General features: G+C 39.9%; 1 protein-coding gene across 1 annotated transcript; it reads right to left on the reverse strand.

The window, feature by feature from the left end:
* Positions 1–260: 260 nt before the first annotated feature.
* On the reverse strand, positions 261–14,233 carry col9a1b (collagen, type IX, alpha 1b). The gene is made up of 32 exons (XM_072390390.1): positions 14,059–14,233; positions 13,506–13,568; positions 13,384–13,419; positions 13,229–13,291; positions 12,130–12,183; positions 11,734–11,769; positions 11,538–11,561; positions 11,371–11,424; positions 10,347–10,400; positions 9,932–9,964; positions 9,776–9,832; positions 9,619–9,672; positions 8,268–8,321; positions 8,128–8,181; positions 7,921–7,974; positions 7,774–7,827; positions 7,635–7,688; positions 7,483–7,536; positions 7,312–7,365; positions 6,665–6,709; positions 6,523–6,576; positions 6,381–6,434; positions 6,225–6,278; positions 5,501–5,572; positions 5,264–5,299; positions 5,110–5,154; positions 4,970–5,002; positions 4,727–4,873; positions 3,326–3,380; positions 2,206–2,394; positions 2,018–2,095; positions 261–1,119 (listed from the first exon to the last, which is right to left on the reverse strand). The coding sequence occupies exons 1-32, from the start codon at positions 14,134–14,136 to the stop codon at positions 923–925; spliced, it is 2,043 nt and encodes a 680-aa protein (XP_072246491.1). The 5' UTR covers positions 14,137–14,233; the 3' UTR covers positions 261–922.
* Between the last annotated feature and the right edge of the window lie 4,870 nt (positions 14,234–19,103).

Here is a 19,103-nt window from a genome sequence, read left to right on the forward strand (position 1 = left end):
AGCTACTCAATTGTGAGAAAGCTATTATATGTATTTATTTTAGGTATAAGTTTTTAGAGAAACAATCGAGAACACAACTTTTGTGTTTTGCATTTACTTTTCCATCTCAGATAATTGCAGAATTGATTTAACTTTCATGTGTTATCTCATTTATTTATTATATAAATGTGGGGTTTTCCTTTCCCCTGAAATATACTTCCACATATGCAAAGCTACACTCTGTTGTCATTCTATACAATGAGGCAAAATTGCACATCAGGTGGTTTTGTAGGAAATATAATTAACCACATTTCAAACATTTTTACAGATTTACAACATTTCCCAAAGTCAGTGTGACTTGATGACATTTTCATCCTCTCTCCCTTTTCATTTGGAAATGCAGGACTGAACAGGCAGTCAGACATGTGGAAATGTAGATAAAGTAATTTGGGTCCCGGCAGGTTTATCTTTGGTTCATTATCATATTGAGAACATAACGACTGAAACAGGATCTTTTAGGCTTACAAAATCCTGACCCTGATTTGCTTTGGATGATTACTTGAGCTGTTCAGTGAGAAAGTTGAGGAGCTTTTATTCAAGAAAACGGTGAAAATGGAGATTGTGCTGAACAATGGGATTCAAGCAGAGGCACATGGAGAGTGGGATAAACAAACATTTCTGTTCATTTCATACTTTAGAGCCTGAATCCTCAGTATATCAAAAAATCTGTCAGGAAGCAAAACACATTGGACCAAGACTTGCAGCACATAAAACGCAAGAAATCTTTTGCTCCTCTTTATGACTCAGAAATGCTGGCTCCCTCTGATGGACACGTTTCTAGCACAAAACATGCTCACAAGAAGAGGTTTATGTATCTATCACCAACAGTTGTGTGTTCAGGGAGATAATCCAACAAGTCTGTCTGTCTCTGCCAGAGTGTCTCTTAGTTCCCTGCAGGTCCCTTCACATCCAGAGACTGCTGGGCAGCACCTGCCTGGAGGTTGCAGGCCGATGGGTCACAGTAACCGTTTGGACCAGCTGCACCAGGAGGCCCAGGCACTCCGGGCTGTCCGTGAACGCCAGGAGGTCCCCTCTGCCCGTCCCGACCTTCTTGACCATAGCCAGGTTTACCTGGCTCTCCTGTAATCATCACATTCATAAAGTTAAATGAGGAGATGGATTTTAAAGCATAGGCTTGCATTTTTGTTCAAGTCTATCTCTGACAGTCACACTACATAAGCTTTTAGGTTCTGAAATACATTCTGGTCGCAGTAATCGGTCTTCCTTTCCCTGCAGACTTTCAAGAGATCCCTGAGCTGATAACTGTGTAAGTGATGCAGAGTAGAACTCACATTCATAATTATGTGTCAGCTATATCCTATTGTGGAGGGTAACCAAGTACGTTTAATCAAGTACTGTCCTTCAGTGAGGTACTTCAGCTTTCGTTTTATGCTACTTCATACCCCACCACATTTCAGAGGGGAACTGATACACTTTCCACACCATTACATTCACTTGACTGCTGACGTTACAAGTTATTTTTGGGGAAGATAAGCTCTACTTAGACAGGTTGCCAATCCATCACAAAGAGACAAAAAACCATGCATACTGACACAGTCAATTTAGAATCACAGATTAAATTAATAGGCATGATTTTGAATGGTGGTAGAAAGCCAGAGTACCCAGAGAGAACATACAAACTCTTAGCCAGAATTCGGACCAGAAACCCTCTTGCTTTAAGGCAACAGTGTTAACCACCGTACCATTGTGCAGCAACTAAAAACCAGCCTCAGCTGAACATGTTTTGTACAAAACAAGGATACATGGAGGTTTTCCTCATTCACTAATCTCCTTAGTTCCAGACAAGAGAAATACAGTATGTACTAAAAATGTACTCACTTTCAAGTACATATGTATTATGTATTATACTCACTCTCATATAAAGTTTCATTGTGCATATGAGAATGTCTATACAGTCCTACGACAGACTTGTAACGTACACTTTAAAATTAATCAGAAGAAATGCAAATATACTCACCGGGGAGCCCAGGAGGTCCAGGCTGACCTTTAGGTCCTCGCACAGTGGGTCCTCTGGACCCTCTGTCTCCCATTTCACCTGTAAAGTGTTAAACATCTTTGTTTACGGAAACAACAAGCTGTTATACTATTTATGTCCAGCTCTCCCACATCGCCTCAAACAACAAATACTGGCAGCGTATTCAGTACCTTTGGGTCCTTTCAGTCCCATCTGTCCTGGTGGCCCTTTGAGTCCTGGAAGTCCTCTGGTTCCTGCCTGCCCAGGGAGGCCATTGTCGCCTGGGGACCCAGGAGACCCAGGGGGTCCAGGTTTCCCAGGTAAGCCTGCAACGCCAGACTCTGGCCTCCTTAAACTAGCGGCTAACTGAGCCAGCTGTTCTGTTGAAGCACGGCAGAAAGAAAAAATGATGATGAACCATAAATATGCAAAACTGGCAACAAAAATGTTTCTGCCCATCTGTAGCAAATAGCTTTCAATGGACTTTTTAGGACTTAACACTGTAATAAATCACATTGCACCATTGGAAGACTCAATCTTGTATGCCCGAAACAGTGCTCTTTGCAGAAATTGTACAACAGATCCTGTGCTTGAGTTCCGGATGAAGCTCTTGAGCGCTTAACTTGAGCCGAGGTGAAACTGTGGTCATGATATCCCTCAAACATCTCCTGTTGTTTCAAGTTTTCTGTTCAAACTTCCATACATTGAGCAAAAATAACATAATTCACTCTTTTTCTAGCAATCAATGTCAGAAAACGTACGTATATGGTCCAGATGACCTAATATTTAAATATTAAAATGTTTTGGGTTTTTTTTTTGGGCACATAAGATCCCAGGTTTCTGGCTCTTGATGGAAGTCCATGTAGTGGCTGCTCGGCTGCTCTCTTTCAAGATCCCCTTTCCAGGCAGAATCTTCGCTTGGAGCAGAGAAATGCAGGTCTACTGGAGGTGAAATGAATTTTTCAGCAAATCGGACATAAAAAAGTCATGAGAGTAGGAGATGACTTGCGAAGATGTAAGAGCACAAGAATGAATGGAACAGATGTTGTGACTTCAGCGAAACATTTCCAAGGCCTGGAGACGAAATCTTTCATCCATCATATGAACAAAGCTGGAAGCTCATTTCATGTTTTGGATATGAGAGCCTCCCTTTTTTGAACTTCAGAGTACTCAGAAACTGGCCAGATCAATGAAACAATGCAGGGGCAGCTCTTTGTGTGGTTGTGTAATGAGGCACTGTGGGAAACATTAAAGCCATGAAATGAGGCACAAGGGGATGATAAATGGGGTCAAAAGCCTCTTTTTTCTTACCTTGCATGACTCGCATGCAAACTTGTTTGATGTGCTGATCACTTGGCTCTTTGCCCTATAAGGAAAAAGACAGCTTAATAGATTTCATGACAGTGTCTAAAACCTTTATGTATGGCATCCACAGTATGTTTACTATTTGCTTTCATTGCAATGGCTAGTTGGGTGAAGAAAATTCTTACAATTCCAGGGCTTATTAAAGATGTTTAAAGCTGAAAAATCTTAATCTTAATGAAACATTTTCATAGAATTTCTCTTTCTCTGTACTTTGGTGTATTTGATGTCACATTAACCAGAAGTTTCTACCTCAAATTGTTGAGTTTGTTGTGGAAGATTGATACATATGTATATACTGTATGTATATGTATATATGAGCTTATAAATTAGAGCAACGGAAGTGTTGTTTATTGAGATACTTACACTTTCATAGAAGATTTACAATGTCTACTGAATTATTTGGCAAGTTTCGAGATTCAAAAGGGCTCCTCAGAGATTTTCTACTGTATACCTATGTTTTTGTGTATGGAAGCAGCTACATAGGGCTCCGCTCAGTTTGACACATTTCATCGGGATGTTTCTCAGAAAGAAAAACGCAAAGTGAGTGCGTCAGAACACCCTTTTTAAAGTTATGGGTGTAAAGTACAGAAAAGTTTTCTTTAACCCAAAAAAAAAACACATTTCTAAAGATATCCAGCTAATACTTTTTCTCTCCTACACAGTGATGCTTCAGAATAAAAATGTTACATTATGCATATTTTCAGGTATAATCAAAACACGTTTGGGACAAATATATCAATAAATCTGAATAATGAGCACAGTTTTGAAGATATCTTATTTTTTTATATATCCGTGGTTTAAATATACTCACCAAAGACTGAATTTCACATTATTAGATTCCAGTTGTCACTTTTTCCTTTTTACAAACCCATTTAATGTTTAAGATTCATTGTACAGGAACGTGTGGAAGGGAAATATGCAGTTAATGGGGAGAGTTTAATTATTTTAAACATTTGACATGTCTTTGAATATGCAGATTTCTGATTTTCATAGAACAATTCTAACATATATAAGGGATATAATATATGTAGATGTAGAATGCAAAGTATTTATCCAAAGAGTAGCAAGAAGCTGGGAAGATTTGTATGATGGTTTGTGGTAACAGACCTTTAAATTTGTCTGAAATAAACTTAATCTGAGTTTTACCTCAGAAAAGGAAACAAAAAGGGAGGAGGTTAAAAACACCATACATATGTTGAAATATCCCCCATGCCTAAGAGTTCTGGTCAGTGACACTTTGCCTTGTGTTTTTCTCATTCTGTCAAACGGATGCACAGGTCTTATATGCATCTTCAGACACTTTCTTAAAACTTTCCTTTTGAAGCGTTTTCTTTCTTCTAGACCTACCGCAGGACCTTGGGAGCCTCTGACTCCACGCGGGCCCCTGTTCCCTTGCATGCCTCGTGGTCCAGGTGACCCAGGAGGCCCCTCAATGCCAGGCTGGCCTCGACTTCCCTCGGGGCCTCTACTTCCAGGCTCGCCAGGGTTACCAGTCTGGACAGAGCACATGCACAGTATAAGACCAGGTGAATATTAAAAGACTGGACTGCTTTCTTGATGACTTGATGTAAAAGGGAACTGGTGACACACCTCTCCTTTGGGTCCAGATTCTCCTGCATCACCCTATAACCCCGTTAATAAAACACAGGAGATTAAAGCATTGCCTAATTAACTCCAGTGACAACGAACAGTGTGACATGATTGCTGTCTGTGTTGATGAAACAACTCACAACATCCCCTTTCTCTCCAGGGTTTCCCTCATCGCCTTGTCCTCCCTATGAAAACACAGTCCGTAAATCATTTTTCCAAGCAACCCACTTGTTATTTAAGTGCAGTAAATTGCTGTTAAAGTAGAATTAATATTAAGCATTCAGGTTGTCGTACCTGCTCTCCTTTGGGTCCCAGTTCTCCACGCTCACCCTGTAATTTACATGACAAATACGTTAACCAGTCAAATGAGGGGTGCATAATGGATTACGATAATGAGAAACAAAGCCTGTTTTGCTTGTCTACACTAGAGGGAGCTGATCAGCTGTTAGCGGTTGATCATTGATTTGACTTTTTAAGAAAACAGTTCTAAATCTGAATCGGTATCTTAAGGAAAACATGCCGGTGTCTTACTCTCTCTCCTTTTTCGCCGGGTAGGCCAGGAGGACCAGGGAGACCAGGAAGACCGGGATCACCTTTTGGTCCCTATATCAAGAAAACATGCACGTCTCTACATATTGACAGCAGAAGCATATCAGCAGCATTGAAAATTCCAAGATACAAGATAGTTATGTCATAGACCAATAGCTGATGAATAGCAATACCTCCTCAGATAAATAAAAACTCAAATATGTGTCATGTCAGAGTTCTGCGCGCACATTATGGTTGTGACCAACATTTTTTAAAAGCTTAGCATTGCTCCTTATTCTCATGGGCGTGTTGGTGTGTGCCGTTCTCCCTTTGATCGCTGGCCGACTGTCTGAGGAATGCCAGGGGAACAGAGAGCTCTTTCAGCCTCCTGCTCAGTCTCCCCTTACTGTGAAAATATACCTCCTGTGAGATCCAGCCTCAGCCTATTCTCTGAGACATTCCAGTGAAACAACAGCCAGGAACTAGAGCTCTGAGTGGCTCCCTCTTTTTGCTTTTTCACATTTAGAGTATCAGAAATGCACCAAATGCATAATTACTGCCTCTTCTGTGTCTTCCCTTGTGAATTTATTCACTTGCTGTTTTCCATTAGAACTGTTGGATGATCACAGGGCATGAATACAACTAATTATGGATTTGAAATTAAAGACATAAAGTAGAAAAAAATGTAATTTAATCATGCTCTTCAACTTGTGCGTTTACTACTCACCCTTGCACCTGGCTTGCCACCTGGTCCCAGAAGGCCTTGCTCTCCTATGTCTCCCTACAGGGAAGGAGGGGAAATGATAAGAAAGTCAGGAGAAGTAAAGTTTAAGATAAGAACGAAAAAGAGACGATTAATGTTCGGCCGAGGGAATGCACTCACAGGCTCACCAATGGGTCCAACAGGTCCAAGCTCTCCCTGTTCTCCGCGCTCACCCTGTGTTGTGACAGTAAAAGGACACAGTGGCGTGATGAAGCGGACACAAACCTGACTGATGTCTCATCCTGTTTCTGCTCACACTTACAGGTTTGCCAGCAGATCCCAATGTTCCAGATAGCCCTGCCTGACCAGCATCTCCCTGGGTGGAAGCAAATTGGCTTTCAGAACCAAATGATTGAGTTTAAGAAAATAATGGAAAATGTTTATCAGTCCATCAAGAAAGCAACCTTAGGGCCACCCGAGCCTTTTGGTCCAGGTGCGCCAGGCAAACCCTGAAAGCAGAGAAGACATCTTGAACAATAACAAAAACACATTTTTCTTCCAACGCGGGAGAATAATTCAGGCAGCAGGTGCCGTTCCAAAAAACGAAATGTACCTCACAAGAAATGCTGGAACATAAAGTCAAATAAATATATTCATTAATTCCTGAGTTTGACCCAAATTCGTTTAAGGCAAATATCTTCGGTGCTATAAATCTAATTATTTTATGAATTAGGCAGTTATTTGTACACCTACAAACTTGGCTACTGTCAGTCATGTTCACCAATGTCTCATTAGTGCCTTTCATCTGACAAATCCCAGACTGGAGGGCCAGCAACACTTTGCTGTAGCATTCAATCACCGTCTCACAGCACTGCCTGTACTATGTGTTCTGTATGATATCACTACTTAATGGATTTCCAAAGTTATTTGCTTAAATGTGAACCTACAGCAAGTAGTTTCATGTATATCATTGTGGGATGCTTAACTAAATGAGATCATGTGGAAATAACTGCACTGACCTATGATACTTTAAACCGCACTAAGGACTTACACAGGTCAATATACCAGTCAGAGTCAGCTATGACAGTTTGGGGTCAAAGGTCATACTCACAGGAAGCCCCTGGAGTCCAGCCTCTCCCGGAACGCCTGACTTCCCAACACTTCCCTGCAGAAAAACAGACAATGAAAAAAACAACGCTACCTCAGCTCCGAACAGCAGAATCACTAAGCCTTGTCTTTGTTCTCATAAATCTGCCATATTGCTTTGACTAAATATTCATACCTTTGCTCCTGGCATCCCAGGAATACCCTCACGGCCGTCCACACCCGGCAAGCCCTGGTGCAAAAGAGGTGAAAGTAAAATGCAGCGTTTGCAGCCCAAGTATCCGACAGTTACAGTGGCGGATTGTTTGCCATCATTGATCCAACACTCACAGCATCTCCCTTGGGACCTGGAAGGCCTGTGATCCCTCTCGACCCTTGAACACCCTGAGCGACAGAAAGTATCCAGTGATCATCAATGTTTAATACTTTTGAAGCTGTTTCCATCCACGATAAGGACGTGTCTACTCACCGTTTCACCTTTTGGCCCAGGCTCACCCATCACACCTCTCTGGCCTTGGTCCCCCTGAAATAATGCATTGAGAAAGATACTGTATGACCTGTGCTGTATATGTTACATTGGCTGTGAAACTACATTTGCATTTACAGATAAACTTACAGTTGCCCCTGCGACTCCCTGAGGACCTGGGTCTCCATCAAGACCTCGAGCTCCCTGCAAAGAAACAATATGGCCATTAACTGTCAGTATAATCTGTACAAACCATTGACAGTTTACAGCAACAATAGATAATCGAATTCATAATTGCAGGTAATTGTAAATGTTTATGACAGACTCTAAAGGCCTGCAGACCACAGAAACACGCACCATCTCTCCCTTGGGGCCCATCACTCCCGTGGCTCCACGAATTCCCTGAGGTCCCTGAAAGAGCAAACAGATCCAAGAGGTGCATCATTAAAAAAGAACCTGACACAGTAAAGAACTAACTCTGACTCTGATCAACTCACCGTTGCTCCTTGGGACCCGACCTCCCCTGGACTTCCCTGGTCTCCCTCCTCACCCTGAGTGAACAAAAGGAAAAGACATCAATGAAAGGAAATAACATCATCAAGTGAACTAAGAGGGAATCCTCACAGCTCATATCAACTGGTATTCCAACAGTGCCTTTCTTCTGCGGAAACATTCAAATAAATTCTGCCCTTGAAAATGGGACAGCTGTCCAGAAAAGTGTTTATTGCCCACTCTCAAGAAAAAGCAGTCGAGCACTGAAGTCCAAATAACTTTCGGTCCAAATATTGCAAATTACAAATAATTTGTATGCGACCTTTTGTGGTAAACTAGAGGGGGGCATATCCATTAAGATAGTCTAAAGCTCTGCTCATTTTCTGTTGTTAAAAAGCCAATTTGTTTCTTTCAAATACACACGATAACACATGTAAAAAGGGAATAAAGTGACGATTAATCTCGTGAATATACAAGATGGATCAAAAGATTCGTTCATTTCAGTGTCATGGAGTTGCGGACCATTCAAGACATTTAAATATTAAACAGCACACTGAAATGAAAGCAATAAAGCAGATGAGATGAGATGTCATGTCAATTTCATCATCATAAAACGTGACAATCGGATTTCTAATGACACATTTAGAATGTTTTGAATGGTGTTTCTTTTCAATTCATATACATAAGTGAGGCACAGTATTAGGATATTCTATGTATTCTATATAGATATATATATATATATATTCTGTCTTCAGTATTACGAAACAATGCACCTGCGCTCAAAACAACACGTGCATCTATTGAACATATATACTTTCAGGTCTGATATTTTTGGAATGGAAGGCAGAAAAAGGGACTTCAAATGAGACTGCTAAGCAGAAAACCATCCAAAAAAAACACACACACCAGAGTCTGAGAGCAGACTGTCAGTAAATCGCATTCTGGCAAGTGGTGATAAGAGGAGATGGTCCCAGACTCATTTCCATTTATATAGTGCATGGACACATTACAGGAAGAGAATAGTTGTGCTTGAACATCATTTCAAATAAATCATCCCCCCGTGCGTTGCAAAAGAGTTGAAGGAATTACCCACAGAATCATATCGCTTCTTCCTAGAATACAGCAGCATGAATAAAATGTGTCTCAAATGTGTCAGAAATTCCTTTGATAAGAAGAAGTCAGCAGGAGTTTGGGAGGCAAATTAATGTTTTCATTTCGCTATCTATGCAGTCCTAGGTGTCAAATTCACTTTGTTGTGTATGAATTTTAAACCATTTGATGTGACCCAAAGCTCAATCTCCCACAAATAGTTAATCCACAAATAACTTGTTTTTTTCTTAAATGAACATATTTTACCTTGTGCCCTTGTTTTCCAGGTTCCCCTGCTTCACCTTTTACACCTTTGTGGCCCTAGAAATATTCAGAGAAGAAATGGAGGGCTGAGTAAACACTTTTTCAAAACATTTTCTGGCAGAGGGATTTTAAAGCAAAACAAAAGCTGCCATCCTCTCACCTTCATGCCAGGAAGGCCAGGATGTCCGGAGGTACCAGGTGGACAAGAGTTTGGACACTAAACAGCAAAATGAGGGTCAGCGAGTGTTCTGATCTTGTGCAAAATAAATGAAAAATAAGAATACTTAAATTTCCCCCCCAAAAAAATATTAGTTACCAGGTCAGTACTGCCTAGCATACCAGCTGCACCCTAAAAATGAGGAGAATATACAGATTTACATTTTCACATTGTAAATAGTTAACTTTATTAGTGGCACCACCACCAACGAGACCCAGGTTTGTGACGCCAGTGAACTCAGACTCATAGAACTATAGAACAGACCCAGAACCTGAGTATATACCAATGTATTCAAACCTGAATACTTTGGTAGATAGCTGTGTGAGTCTTTGTTGCAACAGCAGGATCCAGGACCACACACCCACAGAAACACACAGTAACAAGTTGAAAACAATAGCTTTGCAATTTCGGCTGCTAACAACGCCAAGCTTTTCACACTTGCATTGTACTACTTCCCATGCAAACATGAGGACATTTGCAAATCTTGTCAGATGGCAAAGGTTTCGTGACTTACTCTAGGCCCAGTTGGCCCACGAGGCCCCTGTGGTCCTCTCACACCCATGGCCCCCTGTGGAAAGTGACAAAAGATGTGTGAGCATATAATATGACACATTGTACATCACTTCTAACAAGAATGAGATAATACAGTATTTCTTCTGAAGGGTTCATCTGGTGTATAGAAGCTAAATGAATCCACATAATGCTAGCTTACACTATTGTAGAATACTCGAAAACTGACATCAGTGTTTACACCGTCAGAAAATAATTCTAAATTACCAATAGGTGCATTTAGTGGCTAAATGCATTCACCATTTCAACAATCACAAATACAGATCAATTTGCGGTTGATTTCAAAAGGTTTTTATTTGATCTGCAGTCTCGTGCGATGTTTATTCAAAAGTAATACCACAAACCGACATTTATTAACGCTCAAGTTGAAATGTGCCAAACCTAGATTGTAACTATGGCTTCCTAATAACAAGTATGATATTCACAACTGAGGTAAAAAAAACTATGACTATGATGCACATTGAAAAAAAAATTGGATTTGATATGTCAATTTAAAAAAAAAAGAGAAACCTGGTGTTATCTATGTAGTGGAATGCAGAATATGTTATACTTTGCATCAGTTTCCTAGATTAAATTCATTTTTCAATACTGACTACATCCATCTTCAATTTGACAACATCAAGCAAGTAAAATGAAATAACTTTTGGCCACATGATCAGTATGTGGCACACAGTGTTAATGTGTTGTTTTGTGTGTGCATAAAGGTGTTTTGGCATGTTTTTGAGGTACCAGGCGTCACAGTTCTCTCAGTTCACCAACACCATAGCATAGTGAGTGCCGCACAGAGCAGGAATCATGTGACTTTAATCAGGCTTTGACTTACTGTCATTTCTTTTTCTCATCACAGTCAGGACATGAACAAAAACTAATCCGTTCTCTCATTTACCCAGAGGTAGCCCAGTGATTAGATGTTTATATCACCTAATTTATATCATACATTTATAATACATCTTTCTGTGTCTACTCACAGGTGGTCCGACTTTTCCCAATTCACCCAGAAGTCCTCCAGGCCCCGGTGGTCCCTGTTCACAGATACATATCATTGATGAACAACACTGAAACAACTTGGAAGACCAAATGATTGCATTTTGTGGGATCTGTATTATCAATTGCATATCACAGAGGAGTTACTTACAGGGGGTCCATCTGGCCCAACGCCCTAACGAGACACATGCAGAACATCTCAGTGTGATTTATAAAACATGGTGTGCACAAGAGAAGACAAGACAAGACGGACACAGATATTAAAAAGTAGACGACCGGTAGAATGTTAATAGATGGTCATAGTTGATTTGGTTCTTGGAGTGGTTTAAATAGGGAATGCTACTCACAGCTGTTCCACGAGGTCCAGGTTTTCCAGGTTCACCCTAAACAACAGAAAGAAACATATTAGATACATGAATAGACACTGAGGCACGTACAAATTTACTGCAGTCCGGTAGAATTGAGCTGTACAAGTTTGCAGATGGTCCAAATTAACATTCCTTTGGCACATCACATGACTGAGTTGGGCCCACTTGACCCTGCAATGTTTAGCCTAATGAGGACCGATGCCGGGGCTTCTTGCCCCACAGGGATTTGACTTGCGGGATTAAGTCTCATTTGTCATGAGGAATTGCTTTATGCACCGCAGCTCTTGCTGCCATGCCAAAAAACTGGACAGCAGCTTGGCAACATTTCACCGACAGTCTCTGAAGCAGGAAAGCAAAGGCTCATTAGTCACTTACTTTCTGTCCAGTGGGACCATCAGGCCCAAGATCTCCAAAAGGACCAGTCAAACCCTGCAGAGAAATAGACGTGCAGATAAATGAACACATCATAACAATACTTGAAGCAAATTAGCATCTAGATATTTGATCTGTTTTTCCCAAAGAAAACCTTGATTTGCATGTGCTTTCTATCTTCTGTCAATATTTTTCATCACCAGATCTCCACAATATCATAACACAATCATTCTTGTAAAAGAGGAATTCTGACTAAGATGGACTTTTTTTTAAAATGTTGCAGTGAAGCACTGCTGCTTCTTGTTTAACAGATGCTTTGGATACAAAGCAAAGATTATGTTTCTGAGCACACCAAAATCTCCACATGTGCGTGTTCAGCTTAACAGGCACGCGGGAAAATGTCAGCACACAGTCAGAGGGCAAAACTCTCAGACTGCAAACCATGCAGAGAACAACATTCCTGTCTGCCTCATGTCAAACAAGTGCACTGAAAGGAATCATTCCACACTGATTTGAGGATTCTCAACAGGAGATACCAATAGTGGCCACTGCCAACAAAGCTCCTATTGTTTTCAGAATCCTGGAAGATGCGGCAGGCTTCGGATTACACTGTATTTATTAGTCAATTTTACATTTAGAAAGACGAATGGAATGGCTCTTTTGTGTAATGTAATCTTTAAGTTAAGGTGTATTTTACTTACAGCCCATCTTGTCAGTCTACCATCAATATACTATATAACAATATACAATAACTATTGCCTTTGTTGGAATATGTTTTTCTAACCTGCCTTTAAACTCTAATGGGTGCTAAAGTTAATCACACTCTGGTTTGCTCTCTTTCAAAGGAAATTTGGATTTGTTCATCCTGTTGGGTAAATTCCTAAAATTTTTGCACTTATTTCCCCAAGATCCCACACTGCATCTAGAAATTTAATTGGTCTCTTAACAAGGCCAGTATGTACAAGAAGGATCTATACGATGGGAGGCTCTCAATTTATGGTTCCACCCACTCGCAAGTTAGAAGATTCCAAGTTGGCTAGTTCATCAACAATACTGTGAACATCAATTACTGCATATAACACATTAAACATAGGCTACTCACATCATTTCCAGGAATTCCAGGTGATCCTGAAGAACCGGGTTTACCTGCATCACCATCAGGCCCCTAAAATGAAAAGTTCCACAAACACAACTGAAAATGAATGCAGTTTAAAAGCACAACCAAACATGATAGTTTTCATTGAATTTGATAATTACAGGAGGACCGTCCTCGCCGTCTGCTCCTCTTTCCCCCTGAAACAAAAAGATGCAATGCTTCAAGGACAACAAACTGTGAACAATTTTCTAAGTATCTGTCATAGTATATAATGAGGACTCACAGCAATGCCATCAATTCCTGGGACACCTGCAGGTCCAGGAGGGCCAGGGGGTCCTTGGCTGTTCTGTATAAAACAGTTAATGATTTTAATGTGTGAAGAAAATATATTCTCAAATTTCTAGAAACAGCCCTTTCTAATTTTGTCCTTTCTTATGTTGACATGCAGCAACAAGCATATCGTAAAAAAAAAACAATTAAAACAGGTGCAGAGCCTTATTGTGTGTTGCCAGAAGACAAGATTAAGTCTGGAATGACTAAAGCTCAAATCCAATGGACATTATTTCTGCTTCAAACTATTCAGTGTTCGACAGCATGATGCCAATGAAAAAGTTCTAAACGGAAACTAAGTTTGGCATCTGACTCGTTTCATGGACAGATGCCTAATAAACTGATGAAAGAAACGACTTGTTCGAAAACTATCTCACCACAATTGCAGGTGTAACAATCTTGCTATGTGGCATAAGCAGTGGGAGAACACTCACCTGCACAGCAGTCACATTAGTCTGTAGACACAAATAGAGAGAACACACACAGGGAAAAATAATAAGTCTTACTTGAGCGGAGCAAATAAGAGCAAGCTGCAGGAGCACCACCAGAAAAGACCATTTAACGCCTGGGGCCCCAGCCATCATCTCCCCGTGAGCAGGAAAGGTAAAAGTTGTAGTCCTTTCTCTGGGATTTGTTGGGTTCAGGGAGCCCCCAGCAAAACAACCCAACTGAACCCGCTGCAGCTATCTACACCCTCAGAGGTCCCATAGCTATCAGGGGCTCATGTATATTCATACTAAGTCTGGTAATGGGAAGGGATTGGAGGGTTTGTAGGGGACATCAGGGGGAGGGGCCACACTGCAGACACCACCAATAGACAGAATCAGCGGGACATTTAACAACCTCTGCTATAGCCAAAATGGATTTATTTTTTTGAGGTCTGCTCAAATTAACGCACTTTAGGAGTTACAAATTGCTTCACAGAACGAGCTACTGTTTACAAGAGACGCAATAATAATAATAATAATAATAATAATAACAATAACAATAATAATAACAACTAGTATTAGTATCATTATTATCAATATGAAAGATTTGGACAACTTGTTCTCTCAGGATTGGATAATTGATAACAAACAAAACATGGCTGCTGCTGAAATATATTTCTCCCCATTAAAGTAAAACTCATCAACATGCAGCAAATCAGTATTCTACATCAACAACTTCAGACTGAGGGTCATTCATGCTTTCAGTCTTACCGATGCCATGGCTGGGAGGCTGTAACAAGCTTCTGTCCGGGCTTGCGTCACATCACAGTGAATGAGCATTGACTGGAGTTCAAACTTGTATCAATAAAACCAAAAAGAAAAAGAAAGATGATTTATAAGCACAAAATCATCAGAAATACATGAGAAGACAGGCAGAAGACTGAAGCTATGGGGCATAGCCATGTTAAAAACCGAACAGGCTTATGAGAAATTAATGGGACACCCTAAATCAGGAATCATTATAGGGATCATTTTATTTCTTAGATGAAACTTTTTTAAAGTAAGTCCGTAATGTAATACAAAATGTTAGAAGAGTAACAAACAATATCAGCAGTATAGTATTATAGACATACCGGAACTGCAATCACTGGGGCGTCCTTCAGCTTTCCTATCACAGTGAAGCCACCAAGACTAACTTTTTGTCTTGGGGGAATATTCTGAGAACCGATGAAGATACAGTCCATCAGAAGGGCCACAGAATGCTTTCTAACCTCCAGTAAAACTCTGTGCCACCGGTCATTAAAAAGTGATTCTATAGGCCTGAAAACAACAGACTGCCTCCCAGCATTTAGCGCTGCGAAGCTAAACTCCAAAGACTTTGACTCCCCATTGAGAGTGATGGCAAGCTGCTGTTCGCCATTCACGTCCAACATTTGCCAAATATTCCAATTCCTAGTTATGGTGCTGCCACTCATGCGCAGCACTGCCACAAAGGCAAACTCCTCCGGCAGTCCCAGAGGATAAGCTGATCTGAAACATAAAGACGAACTCTTGTCAAAACCTTCAAACTTTACAACATTACTATATTGTCCCATGTAGAGCTTATTCTCTTTTAAGGCAATTAAATCATATTTTCAGTCATATAAATTGCTATAATTTTCTTGCAATGTTCAAAGACGTTTTACATCAGGACTGTGGTGAAGTGATAAGGTCAGATTTTAGGTCATTCAGGACCATGGACAGGGTAAATACCTTTATACCAGCTCAACCACTAGGTGTCAGTGTTCACTCACACATTATGACTCACAGCTGCTTACCGTGTGTTGATTCGGAAGTTGAAAGCTGGGCCTATTTGATAAGCAACATCCTGAAGAGATGGTCCAGCAACCTTTTTAACAGTGCCCCTTCTTGCAAGCTCAGCAATGTGGAACTGTGACATTATATAAAATCCTGAGGGTGCCAGCAAAGAGGGGTGGTTAGATATAAAATCCCCTCAGAAAAAAATAATTACTCAGAAGCATAAGATGATTACTGTAGAAACTCTGTCTCTTGATTATTAATTCTGCTGTGAAAGTATCCTTATGTGTCTTTGGAGGTCATGTACAGTATATGGGATATGACTTTTATATAATTTGCCTTGCAATATCAGTGATACATTTGTTTTTAGGTTATACATTTCACAGAGTCATCATATCTTTAGGTTTTCCAGTAATATTCAAACATTGTATTTTGTACTCAACCTGGAAAATTATCATCCCCTTTGCCGGTCTGGGGGCATATGGACCCCTGCTCTAAGTGAATACCAACTCGAGATGAAAATGTCACAGCTGAAAAATGGGAAAAGGCAAGCTGCATGTTAGAGGTCAAATATGTGCGCGTGTGCATATGTGCGTGTGTGGTGTGGGAAAGGACTAAAAGCTCAGTGTTTGGAAAGCTGCACCACTGCCTTGAATAAATATTGGGCTATCTCTTACTGTTTGGGGTTTCCTCTTTAACACGTAACCTCTAGATTTCCCTGTTTTCACACACCTGGACAGGAAGTTAAAAGTCTTTATCAAGGCTGAATGAATGTTCCACACACATTCATTTCCATTCTGCCAGTTGCCAAGATGAGTGGCAGCATTGCGTTTAAATTCTGGTGCTGTTCAAATGTTTGGCTCGGGATTTATACTGCAGAATTACACTCATTGAATGCCATTGTTGAATTTGCAGGTATATTTTTCTATGAGAGTGTTGTTTAGGGCAATTTTAAACCCACATGCAAGCAGCTGGACTCACTTAGGTTGTAATGTTGACTCTGATACTAACACATGGGATAGGCCTTCTGTCATAAAAGATAGATAAGAACAGCAGTACAGTGGAATAATAAACACAGCGAAGACAACATAATGTAAATGTGTAGTCATTTAGTATACAATGATATCAATTAACACTGTGTCTGCCTTAGAAATGGTGTGCAATATAAAACAACTAACCGAGCTCCACAGAACTAATTTCAAGTGAAAGAAAAGAAACACTGCAGAATTATCCAATATGTCAAGATGAACAAAGGGGAACAGTAAAAACTGACCAGAAAGGGTATGATTACGTGAGTACATTGGGGTTGACAGTTGCTGCTAAGAGAACATGACTCATGCTTTTCTGTTACTTCAAGGCTGTAGTGTTTGTTTTTTTTTAATGAAAATTTTTGTTTGCATTTGCAGTTGTTAATCTCAGTATTTGCATCATGCAACGTCGATGATTACTTACTCTGAGAGTGAAGTCCAGTGCAGTGATACAGTGGGATCACATAGCAGCAGCACAGTGAATACAGGATGATGTTTCTGGAATATAATCAAACAAAGGGCCTTTGCATCATTCAATGTAAGAAACAAGTGTGTTTGCCCAGTGATTGTAACAATATAATCACAAAGATTAAAGACACTACTGGCATCAGTTACATGTTGCATTACCAACTCAGTGGCTGTTAAATAAATGACTTACCTTGTGATTCCACCCATTTCACAGCTTGAACTGAAAGTTTGAAAAAACATCTGCAGCCTGATATTTTTACAAACTGGCTTCCAGGAGTGAACGTAACCCTGAATTGTTTCTCTGTAAGCGAGAGTGAAAAACTCACAGTGTGGGATTTCTTATAGACTTGACTGTTGTCATCCATTTGGGGGTGTGAGTCAACAGTCTCCACAGTGTCAACTTTGCATTCTACCACAGTCCTCCTGCACCCACCTTGGACTTGTTGTTATCCCCTATGTTTCTGCAAAGTTGCACCACATCACTGTATCTCAATTGTAGTTCTATATTCATGATTATGTACTATCAGTAATAGCAGCTATGAAAAAAATATAATGCTATCCCGTCTTGGCTTAATTTCACCGCCTTTAAGAACTACATTCTTGCTGATCGCTATGGTTGCAGGGTATACAGACGGTTTAAGTGCAACCCAAACTGAAAGGAACAAAGAGAGAAACAATTCAAGGTGTGTTTGTCCCTTCAGGAAATTAGGCAAAAAAGACACATATTACGAGAAAGTAATGATTAGGTGTGTATGATAACATTCAGATTCGAGAGAAATGTTTTAATTACCTGGAAACTCTGGAAGTGTTTATGCAGAGGAATAGGAAATAAAACTTCTAAACTATTATCTATCCCCCACATTCTCTTCCAAAACACAAACTACTGTTTGTAGCTTGTTTCAGTTGATAAATCAATTGGCCTGCAGTGGTATCTATCACGACTGAATCTTATTGTGGTTTGACGTTGTGTGAAGCTCATTTGTAAATTATAGGTCAGCAGTCTCTGGGAAGATAAAAACAAAACAAAACAAGAAACACAAGAAAGACACATCCAGCATCAATCCTTGACCCAGAATAAATGTTAGATCTAAGTAGTAACTGATGATATATGATCAGAATTACACAATTAGATCACAAAAAAAGGGGAAAAATCCACCCAGATAACACTTTTTATTAAACTATTGCTATTTAGTTACATCGTTGTGGATCCTTTTATTACTTTTTGATGACATCTTCAAAATTATAGCAATAAAAACATGCATAAAAGAAACAATACAGAGCACATTAGTTGCACATGCTGGCACGTTTTTGTAATGGTAATTTGATATTCTAGATGCCAAATATATTCTACTCCCAGGTTGTGTTACAGGTAACCTGACTCGGATGTTTTGTTTACTGACAATATTCCTTCCTATTTATATCACATTGCTTGAAATATATATAGGCTTCCCTAGCAGTTTGTGCTAAAGCTATCTTTATTCTTTGACCAACCGTAAATAGTGAACGCAAATCAGAACGCACGCAAATATGTTCATTATTTGCATTGAAAATGTTTTGGGGAAAAAGAACATCAAACATATTCATATTTCTTTTCGCTAGAAAAACATCTGTGCAGAAATTTCTTTTAAAAATTGGACTTTTTCTGGATACACTCGTTTGAATTTCTAATAGCTTATAATAACTTCAAATGAGTTATTTGTGCTCAGGATCTAATCACATTTCATAGTACACTGACCCAGTCTTGGTGACATGTATTATTTTTATCATTACGAGTATTGTATTCCACTTTCCATTAACAGGCTGCAGTTTTGCGCGGCGTCAGCTGCGCCT

Source organism: Leuresthes tenuis, unplaced genomic scaffold (assembly GCF_036924035.1).
Source record: "Leuresthes tenuis unplaced genomic scaffold, fLeuTen1.0.hap1 SCAF_8, whole genome shotgun sequence".
Lineage (NCBI taxonomy): Eukaryota > Metazoa > Chordata > Actinopteri > Atheriniformes > Atherinopsidae > Leuresthes > Leuresthes tenuis.

Excerpts from the sequence above, each read along its gene's own strand:
- col9a1b (XM_072390390.1), bottom strand. The coding sequence starts at position 14,136 with ATGATGGCTGGGGCCCCAGGCGTTAAATGGTCTTTTCTGGTGGTGCTC. Across the intron at positions 11,770-12,129 it reads ATGGTCCCACTGGACAGAAA|GGTGAACCTGGAAAACCTGG; the intron begins GTAAGTGACTAA and ends TCTGTTGTTTAG. Across the intron at positions 6,710-7,311 it reads CTGGACTCCAGGGGCTTCCT|GGTTTGCCTGGCGCACCTGG; the intron begins GTGAGTATGACC and ends CTCTGCTTTCAG.